Here is an 11517-nt window from a genome sequence, read left to right on the forward strand (position 1 = left end):
TTCAAAATGTAAAGAAAATGTTTTTTGTTGGTTTTTTTTTTTTTTTTTTTTTTGCTTGTCATTAAACTATTGGCTTCTAGTTATCCTCAAAACCACTAAATTTTTTCTAATGTAAATTTTTAAATCACACTTCCGGTATTAAAAAAAAACAATATGGTGGAAATTTCAAAAATGAGTCCTCAATACATATCTTTGTTTAGAGTTTTGGATAGATTGGTTAAAAAAACATAAAATTACTGAAGTACTTAAACATTTTTCAAATTATTTCTATGTGGCTGAAAATACATGTTTATTCACAGTCACCACCACATGTAAACAAAACGGTGCACAGGAGACCCGATTTTCCACATTAACAACGACCGCGACATCCTCTGTATCTCTATCTGTATTAATGCGTTGTCAATACCAATTCTGGTTTTAATATAACGGTTTGAGAGAGCGCCGCCGATTTATTGACGAGGAGTAAGAGCAGATTTGACGCTCAATACGCTTGATGTGCGCACTACAGTGTCGTCTTGCTGATTCGACGCGATCACTGTCTTTACAAAGAATGAGTTTGAGTATTGTGGTGTTTTGCTTAGTGGAATGTCAAAACACTTAGAGTGATTCTTTACTTGCTTTTCCATAATATTTGTTGCGTGGTATTCTTCGAACTTCTTTGCAGTTATGTTTCTCTTAGGACGTGCTTTTTGGAGAAATTCGTCTGGTTCAATAGCGGGAATCAGCCCCTAAAACCCTTTGTACATAAATATCAACTTCTAGCTTGTTCGTCTTGCAATTGTCTGGAGGTCTTGTAGTTTGGCAAGCATATTGGAAACACACCCGTCCTCTCTTGACTTGTAACCTATGGTGATAAATCTTGCCGCTTGACGTTGTATCCTTTCTAGCTTATATATGTTTGTTACCATGTTGGGGTCCCATACTATTGCTCCACATTCCATCGTTGATCAACGAGCGAGATGTAAGCTGTTTTTTGCAATCTTGTGGGCAGTATTTCAAGTTTCTTCTTTGAAAGCCTAGTGTTGAATTTACTTTCTTTGCCACGTTTAATATGTGGGTGGTCCATTTGAGGTCTTCCGAAATTTGTAGACATAGGTACGGGTTATGCTTGACTTGCTGTAGTATGTGTCCATTTAAACTGTAGATTTTATGGCTTTTGTTTCTGATGCTTAGGATGTAGCATGTTTTGGCATTGAACCGCATTCCCAAGTACATTCCACAATGTACAAGCTTCTGACAAAATGATAAGGCCTTAGAAAGAGTTATTTAAAAGTTATCCTCTCTGTCCCTTCGCCATTCATACGCGCTTGAACTGACATAAGAGTCAATTCCAAGCTCGTCCCCCTAAACACCTGCCTTAGTATATTACACGTTTTACCCTCAATTAGTCTTCCCTTTTGCGCAAATAGTTATTTTCTTGATTCGTTAACTATGTTAACCCCATCTGATAAGTTTATGTGATCTTACAGTTAAGCCTCGGTGATTTAGGCTGATCAATCATCATTCTTTATGTCAAAGTCACATCTTCAAATTCCTTAAATGTCTCTCACGCAGTCTTATTTTCCTTTTCAAGCAATTAGAGAACCATATCACAACTGGTAAAGACATGGAGCACAATAAGTGTGTGTAATCACTCATTGCCAGGTGCATTTGTAAATATATTTATCCAAAGCTTTTTGCCCTTCCAAACACAATCCATAGTTCGTCTATCCCTGTCACGGAATAGCGAAACAATAGCGACTATTCGAATCATGACTCGTGCAAGTTCGTGGTTCATTACATCAAACACATGCACCATGATTATATTGTCAGCCTCTTAATGTGAACATGGTGATAAACTTGAAATACATCTCGAGGTAGATAAGATAGAATATCCTGAGCATTTGTTATAAGAACCAAGAGCTACATTTAGGGGAAAGGGAATACACTGACGAATCAAGAGTCAAAACAAGATTACGACAATAAGAAAGAACTTTTAAGTTTTCATTCGCAACAGCTTGCTCAATAGATTTTGAGGGAAAGGTAGTTGTAGCAACAATTACTCAGGATGTCCTGTGCTATCCATCACATGGTGATGTTTCAAGCTTAGCATCATGTTACGTAAAGAGGCTGACACTTGAATCAAGATGCATGTGTCTGATGCAGTGAAACACAGACTTAACTGAATCATGACTCGAACATTCGATACTGATGTTGCTGTCATTGCGGTTTCGCTTTTCAGTGACCTAGGGGCAGACAAACTTTGGCTTGTATTTGGAAGTGGGAAAAGCTTCAGATATATATCTATCCATGACCTTTCAAATACACTAGGCATTGAGATATTACACGTTTGCTGGAAAAGGAACTGCGTTAGTGACATGGATGGTGTTTAAAGATGTGACTCTATCATTTAGAATGATAATTGATCAGCCAACATCACCAGATATGGATTTGACAATGTCATTGATAGAACGATACGTGGTTTTGTTGTACGGTCGAACAAACTTATCAGATGGGGTTAACGAAGCAAGAAAAAATGTGTTTTTGAAAGAGGAAATACTTATTGAGGCTATTCCCACGACTCGGTCTAGTTTTTTTCAGCAAGTAAAACGTGCAATATACCATGGCGGATGTGAATGAGTAACAAGCTTGGTATTGGTTCCTTTTCTAACTAGTCCATCCATTATGAATAGCGAAGGGGAAAATATTATCCATGGCACCCTTTTCAACAACTCTTTCGTGAGGCGTCTTAATCTTATCAGGAACTTGTACATTATAGATGTAGGAAACAATACCATGATCTTTAAATTTGGAAAATAAGCTCTCCGATTGTGAGTAAACATGTATATGCGGCCATAAATAAGCCATTCTAAAGTTGTTTAACAACTTTGCTAAATTAGTGATTTTATTTTGTTTTAATCAATCTATTCAAAACTCTACATCGAATATATGGATTGGGGACTCATCTTTGTAATTTTCGCCATATTGATTTTTTACCGGAAGTGTTAATTTTGTATTGAAACATATGCAGCTGAATAGAAGTAGTGGTTTTGAGGATGACTTAAAGCCAAAAGTTTAATGACAACCCCAAAAAATCATTTATTAACAGTTTGAAAAAAGTTGAATATAAAAATGAAAAATTATCAATATTTCTATGTCCGCCCTATTGGATATTACCGGAAGTAAGGGTTTTAAAGACATGTTTCTTATACATTGTATCCGTGAGAAGCACGAAAGAAAGGTTCCTGTACAATATAATGATAGTAGCAATACTTTAAAACACATTTCAATCTAATCTATATCATATATCCAAAAGTAGTACAAAACAAAGGTTTGTACCAAATATTATGATAGTAGCATGTTAATAACAGCTTTTCACATACTAGCCTTCGATATTGGGCTAATTTAAGTATGATGACAGCCATTTTGGATTTTACCGGAAGTGAGGCATTTTTTTCAAATGCCTCCCTATCTGAAATGAAAGAGAAATAGTTGAGGAAGGTCTATGCCAAATTTCATGCTTGTAGCAGGATGTGCACAATTTTTCACAAAGCCGCCGTACTAATACAACGATATGCAAAATTGAATACATTTTAAATACACAACATGCATAACATAACGAACATAAATACAAACACACTTCATCAAAACTTAAGAATCACAGCTACTTTCTGACGGATTGATAGCCACACACGGATTAGACATCTGAAAGAGGGTTGATTGTGTTGTGCATAGCTCTGCTATTTGTAACTGTTGCCTTGACAATTCCAAATTATATCTGCCCTTTTCCATTTCCAGTTTTTCCTTTTCTATCTCTAATTTCTGCATCTTTAAGTTGTACCTGTCTTTTTCTAGATCATATCTACTTCTTTCTATCTGTAACCGTTCTCTCTCCACTTTCAACCTTTCATTTTCAATTTCAATAAGGTGCAAGGTTTCATTTTCCTTCTGAACTTTTTTTGTTGGTATGTCCAATTTTGCAACTTTACTTGAAGATGGCATATCCTGGGTGACTATCACATCCTCAACAGCATCATCATCGTCTGACGAAATAAGAGGAAAGGCTGAAACAAAATAAGATAAGTATTTTCATTTCATGTAAGCAAAAAAAAGCCCTCTATAAATAATGTGATTTTTTTCCGTGGATCAATGAAATGTTAAGAATAGATTAAAAATGTTTATGAACTGTGCGTTCTAACCCCACAACCAACCTTTTATTCTTATTGGTATAAAACTTTTAAGGTTTAGGACCCCTTCTGTAGGCAGTTAAGTACGAACTTTTCAAACTATAATAGTATCAAAATAACAAAAATAATGAATTATTCCCTTACCCCAAATTTTGTATCGAAATTTGACATCATGATCCATGAGTTGTTTGAGGACACACATACTGTTTTATTATGTACAATTTACCTTCCTTTCACGATATAGTTTTTGATGGATCACAAGAGTCCTTCAAAAACGAGAGTACACGATTTGATTGCCTATGAGACAACTACCCATTACATTTCAAATGACATGGATGTAAGTATGTCTCAAAATAAGGCCATCAACAATACCAAACCTCATACCGTCTACTAAGTCTAAACAATAAATAGTTTTAAAGAAGAAAACCTAAAGTTTGATAAATAAACAGCAACAAAAATTGGTTCTCGCCTCAATTTGCCTGAAATATTTGCCGCTGGATGTTACACAATCAACAATCGATCTATTTGTCATGTAGTTTATCCTTAAAAAATAACTGTACATACCTTGCAAAATGCTGAAACTTGAAGATGACAACCTTTTTGACTTTTCAGGCGATGAAACGGAAGCACAAGAGTCTTCTTCCTCAAATGAAGCAGCTACACAAGTGTCAATACCGCCCTTAATTCCATTGATAGGAGTTTTGCCGATTATCCCAGCTACTTTTTCTTCTACTGATGATACTGCATTTGGAGGGGGGCCACCACCAGTCCGCCGTGACTCTCTTTTATTTTCTGCTAGCTTCTTTGTACTGCTGACGTAACAGGTCCACTTTTTTCGAATCTCTTCAACTGTTCGTAGGTGATCTGTGTCATTGACTGCATTCATCTTTGAGCATACAGCCTCCCATCCTCTCTTTTTGGCACTGTTAGTTGCTGTGTTTGTGAGTCGGCTGAATAGTAAGAACTTGTTCTTCTCGACTTCGTCAGTCAAAATCTTGTGACGTAAAATTTGGGCTTCTTTTCTTACTCATGATTGCGTATAATAAATATCTAAATTATTTATTTTCTTTTATATAGTAGTTTAGTAACGTATTTGCACGGGTATTTCGTTAAGCGGGTATTCGATGTACAAATACTTAAAAGTAATCACAATTAAATAACACCTCATGTATAATAATATAATATTATAACGCTGCCTCCCTGGTGTTAGAGTCGGACACCAGAGATAATAGGTTACAAATAAAAGGGATTTCTTTAACTGGTATGGTTTATATTACTAGAAGATGTATGGCCCGACGTCTAATTGGAATACCGTCGAACCAACACACTTTACAGCTTCGTTAACCTAGTAGACTCTAGAGGTCTATCAATATAATTATTATTTATAAATAAAAGACAAAACATATAAAACTTGTGATCATTTATTTAACAATCTTAAAATGTCAGAGAGAATGGCTGTGAAGGCTCTAGCTGTTTCTGGTTTGGTTGGGTTCCTGGTATGGTTGGTCTAACTAATTAAATATATATATATACACACATATATATAACAATCCAGAGTATAACCACTCTGTAGATTCAGTCGACTAGTTTAAAAACTATCATTAGCATATAGCTCATTCAGGCGTACAAAGGGTCTCAATAAAAGAACACCTATAAAATTATGTAGCCTTAATTCAACAACATCTGTTTAAAATAACCATCTGTATATAAATACTAGTGGTTATTATCGTCACCAAGACATATATTTCTTTGACTAATTAAAACTATAGGTATAATTTACCCTCTACATATATTGTCACCAACTATTACCACCCAAACTGAGTCACCGAGATTTACTCCCAGCTTCTCCCAAATTCGTCTCCTTAATTTCCTCCTAATGTCTCCCTAATTGTCTCCTTAATTTCCTCCTAAAGTCTCCTAATTTCCTCCTAATGTCTCCCTAATTGTCTCCTTAATTTCCTCCTAAAGTCTCCTATTTTCCTCCTAATGTCTCCCTAATTCCCTCCTAATGTCTCCCTAATTGTCTCCTTAATTTCCTCCTAAAGTCTCCTATTTTCCTCCTAATGTCTCCCTAATTCCCTCCTAATGTCTCCCTAATTGTCTCCTTAATTTCCTCCTAAAGTCTCCTATTTTCCTCCTAATGTCTCCCTAATTGTCTCCTTAATTTCCTCCTAATGTCTCCCTAATTCGTCTCCTAATTTCCTCCTAAATTCTCCGAGATTTCAAGTTTGGTGTTTCATAACATTCCATTCCAAACCACAACAATTACTGCTTTCCGTAGTTGATCATTTTAGTTTTATAAGATGTCAGCCAATCACAGACCCTCTTACATAAGTCGGACCAATCAGCAACCATCTCTCTAATTAGGGAAATTCCCGAAATGGCAATTCAAAATGTAAACACTGGACATTTTATGTAAATAAAGATGTTTTCCAGCTTAAAATCATTAAGAACTAACATATGTATTCATCATGAAGGTTATTACACCAACAGGATAACTTAGGAACACATGAAAAAGGTTAATATCTCAAATATACAACAGAACTAAAGGTACAGGCACTCCGGGAACAAACTTGGTCACCGCGAGTAAATTCCACTCATAACATCACTTGAAACACAATAGAATTAAATCAATTTTAGTGTAATCAGCGTATCGAATACACTCATATGCAAAGCATATCATCTCACAGACAACTCCGTATTATTATTTGTACTTAATAACACAGCATATTCAAAAAGGGGGGTTGACGGCATTACATTGCCCCCATCCTTCAGAATTTGGTCCCCAAATAGGTTGACTTGATTTGGTTCCCAGCAATAGGAACTAAAATTGAGTAATATTTGATAATATTCAACAAACATTTAAATAACATTTATCAGGCACATAGTCAGTATATTTACAGTACTTTATGACTTTGATTTTTCAAAGCAAAAATCTTATTCCAATTTGGCTGATATTTTACTATATCAGATAAACAGAGCATATAAATACAACTCAACTAAATATAGATATAATTTTCTGTAACTAAAACACATAAAGGAGCTTATTCTTGACCAATAATACATGTATTTTACTATCGGGCTGTTTTTGTTTACTTCGTTTCACTCTGGTTTGAGGTTCTCATATTCTGGTTTGTAAGCATAATGAAATGCTTTTCCAACAAAACCATTTTATCATTCAATGCTCCATAAACATTGACCAGTGATTAGGTCACTCGTGAGTTTATCTCTTTTGAGCACTAATGTCGTTCCTGTCTGTTAATGATTTTTGTTTTTAACCCTTTTTGGTGTTAAATATACTTGTTGCTCTCTTAAAACTTTGAACCGGGCTTGCAAACATTGTACAACGTTTCTCTTGCAGACCCGTTCTTGCCAAGCCTTGCTCTATAGACACTGACCAGTAATAAGGTCACTCGTGTGTCTATCTCTTTTGAGTAATCAAACACCACCTCCAGTACTATACGATCTGTGAAATATTTTAGGTGCACGCAGCCTTCTTATGAAGGTGCTTCGTTGTGTACCTCTCGTTATTTACGGACCAACATGTACTCTATCTTTTCTGATCAACTCTCTCAAGAAACATACCTTCAAGTTTCATATTTTGACTGGCCAGGCCAAAACATCTACATTTCAGTACTTAACTGAGACAAGTCTTTCTAGCAACATATTTTATTTTAAATTTCTTTATTATGAGTATAGATAACCATTCTTTTCATAGGGCCTCTCACTAAGATTGCAATCATTTAAAAATCATCCTATCTATGTGTTGAACAATCGCATAGCACCACATAACCAGAGTTTTAACCAAACTGTTCAATATGACTTTCTATGTTTTAATATTAAAATTTCTGAAACTAAAATTACCAATATAGTGCAGTATTTTCACCCAAAATGTTCGTTATTTTAAAACAAATCCCAACAGAATTTTATTTAGCGCGACCATAGACTGTGCCGTGAGTAATAGTTTATCTCTGTAGCATTAACTTCTACAATTTCCGCTTCGGAAATTTTTCATGAGACATCATCTCTCATTTTAAAACAAGGTATAACCTCATCTTTATAACTAGTAAGCCATCCTTAGTGAAAGGATGTCAACATAATATTTATATATATACATAAAACCTATTCCACAAATGGCGACATCTTTTATGTCCGTCCAATAAAAAAAGATCATGTTTAAACTACAAGAGTATTTAACTTTATTTCTAAATTTGCTTTTATTTATTAATTCTGAAGAGTTTAACAAAAATCTAATACATTGATTAACTTTATGATTTTTGTTTTGTTTTATAGACAATGGTCTACAGTGTTTCAGTCTCGACTGTACGAACATTCCGACCTTTCTGTCTATCAGCTATGCGTAAAGCTTCAAGTCTAACAGCAATATTCTCTGCTTCATTTATTGAAGTTGGTCCAACCTCTCTCAATCGTAGGCGTATATCAGTCTCAGGAATTGCATCGATAAAATAATCGAGGGACAATGTGTTCATAACAAGAGCAGTAGTATCCGGGTAAGCCCTACGTGTAAGTTTCTTTATAGCTTGTGCCAGTTCTGGCAGTGTTTCATTTTTCATTCTTACCCTTGTTTGCAACTCAGCCCTAAAAATTTCTGACCTATTCATCGAACCGAACCGATTTTTCAGAGCATTAACCAAACACTCAAAATCGTGCCGTTCCCGATCAGTGATTTCATTTAATATAGCCCGAGCACTTCCAGATAAACTACTAGCCAAAAGTAAGGCCTTAGTCTTAGGGTCCCAATCATTTATTTCTGCCAATAAATCAAATTGTGTCAAATACTCCTCCAAATCATCCGAACCGTCATAGATTTGTGGTTTTATTTTGCATGAGATATCAGGTTTTGACTGTCTGATATCTGAAATATGACTGTTATTTTTATCAGTCTTACCGTGCCTGACTATGCGTTCCAGACTATTTGCTGTACTTTCAATTCCCCGTCCTAAAATTGGGGTTGACATACTTTTCATAGCTTGCCCTTCAAATTTTGCAAACATCTGGTTCATATCATTTGAAAAATCGGAAAAACATTTGTCCATCCGAAGTTTCATTTCTGCCCGTGCCTCTGCCATCATTCTCTCCGTTCTTTTAAAAATTTCACAACTTTGTGTCTCTAATAAACTCTCATGCATAGTTGCATCTGCTTCATCAACAATCTCATTGAGATGTGGGCCAAACGTAACAACGTTTGAATCATCCATTCTTATTATAATTTTTGGTTTTATAATTAAATTATGTAATTGTACAAACAATAACAGACTCTATAAATGTATCCCACCGCTGCCACCAAATATAACGCTGCCTCCCTGGTGTTAGAGTCGGACACCAGAGATAACAGGTTACAAATAAAAGGGATTTCTTTAACTGGTATGGTTTATATTACTATAAGATGTATGGCCCGACGTCTAATTGGAATACCGTCGAACCAACACACTTTACAGCTTCGTTAACCTAGTAGACTCTAGAGGTCTATCAATATAATTATTATTTATAAATAAAAGACAAAACATATAAAACTTGTGATCATTTATTTAACAATCTTAAAATGTCAGAGAGAATGGCTGTGAAGGCTCTAGCTGTTTCTGGTTTGGTTGGGTTCCTGGTATGGTTGGTCTAACTAATTAAATATATATATATATACACACATATATATAACAATCCAGAGTATAACCACTCTGTAGATTCAGTCGACTAGTTTAAAAACTATCATTAGCATATAGCTCATTCAGGCGTACAAAGGGTCTCAATAAAAGAACACCTATAAAATTATGTAGCCTTAATTCAACAACATCTGTTTAAAATAACCATCTGTATATAAATACTTGTGGTTATTATCGTCACCAAGACATATATTTCTTTGACTAATTAAAACTATAGGTATAATTTACCCTCTACATATATTGTCACCAACTATTACCACCCAAACTGAGTCACCGAGATTTACTCCCAGCTTCTCCCAAATTCGTCTCCTTAATTTCCTCCTAATGTCTCCCTAATTGTCTCCTTAATTTCCTCCTAAAGTCTCCTAATTTCCTCCTAATGTCTCCCTAATTGTCTCCTTAATTTCCTCCTAAAGTCTCCTATTTTCCTCCTAATGTCTCCCTAATTCCCTCCTAATGTCTCCCTAATTGTCTCCTTAATTTCCTCCTAAAGTCTCCTATTTTCCTCCTAATGTCTCCCTAATTGTCTCCTTAATTTCCTCCTAATGTCTCCCTAATTCGTCTCCTAATTTCCTCCTAAATTCTCCGAGATTTCAAGTTTGGCGTTTCATAACATTCCATTCCAAACCACAACAATTACTGCTTTCCGTAGTTGATCATTTTAGTTTTATAAGAATGTCAGCCAATCACAGACCCTCTTACATAAGTCGGACCAATCAGCAACCATCTCTCTAATTAGGGAAATTCCCGAAATGGCAATTCAAAATGTAAACACTGGACATTTTATGTAAATAAAGATGTTTTCCAGCTTAAAATCATTAAGAACTAACATATGTATTCATCATGAAGGTTATTACACCAACAGGATAACTTAGGAACACATGAAAAAGGTTAATATCTCAAATATACAACAGAACTAAAGGTACAGGCACTCCGGGAACAAACTTGGTCACCGCGAGTAAATTCCACTCATAACATCACTTGAAACACAATAGAATTAAATCAATTTTAGTGTAATCAGCGTATCGAATACACTCATATGCAAAGCATATCATCTCACAGACAACTCCGTATTATTATTTGTACTTAATAACACAGCATATTCAAAAAGGGGGGTTGACGGCATTACAATATACAAGTGGTGAGACTTCAATAAAATATTGAATCTGTATATAATGATACATGAACTTGGATATCTTTGATATATTATATATATAAACAAACTAGATTTAAACATATAATTAAAAAGAAAATATTCATAGATAATATTAATGATAATAATTATTATTGTCATACTTATTTTTCAGTCTTTATTTATTTTTAACATTTTTTATATAATATTAAAATAACGTAAATATGTCCACTTGTGACAGTCATAAGAGCATCATAGCCATGACTATCTTAAGACAGCTTTGATTTACATCCTATGACATATCATATGATAGTCATAAGATGGTCATAAATTTGTCCTAAGATATATCTTATGACATATCTTATGATACTTTCGAAAACCAGGCCCCTGATTCAGTACAAATCGACACTGCGACACGGTGCCGCAACACATCAGTGTGTCGGATTTCTAACAACACATATAAGGCAGATCTCTCTATATACTTAATATAAATGAAGATACGGAATTCACTTTTGGAAATAATATAATACGAGGTGTATTT

General features: G+C 34.8%; 1 protein-coding gene across 1 annotated transcript; it reads right to left on the reverse strand.

Moving 5' to 3' along the window:
• Positions 1 to 3630: 3630 nt before the first annotated feature.
• Positions 3631 to 5052, reverse strand: LOC139510915 (myb/SANT-like DNA-binding domain-containing protein 4). Its single transcript, XM_071297465.1, has 2 exons — positions 4731 to 5052; positions 3631 to 4043 (listed from the first exon to the last, which is right to left on the reverse strand). The coding sequence occupies exons 1-2, from the start codon at positions 5050 to 5052 to the stop codon at positions 3631 to 3633; spliced, it is 735 nt and encodes a 244-aa protein (XP_071153566.1).
• Between the last annotated feature and the right edge of the window lie 6465 nt (positions 5053 to 11517).

Source organism: Mytilus edulis, chromosome 2, assembly GCF_963676685.1.
Source record: "Mytilus edulis chromosome 2, xbMytEdul2.2, whole genome shotgun sequence".
Classification (NCBI taxonomy): Eukaryota; Metazoa; Mollusca; class Bivalvia; order Mytilida; family Mytilidae; genus Mytilus; species Mytilus edulis.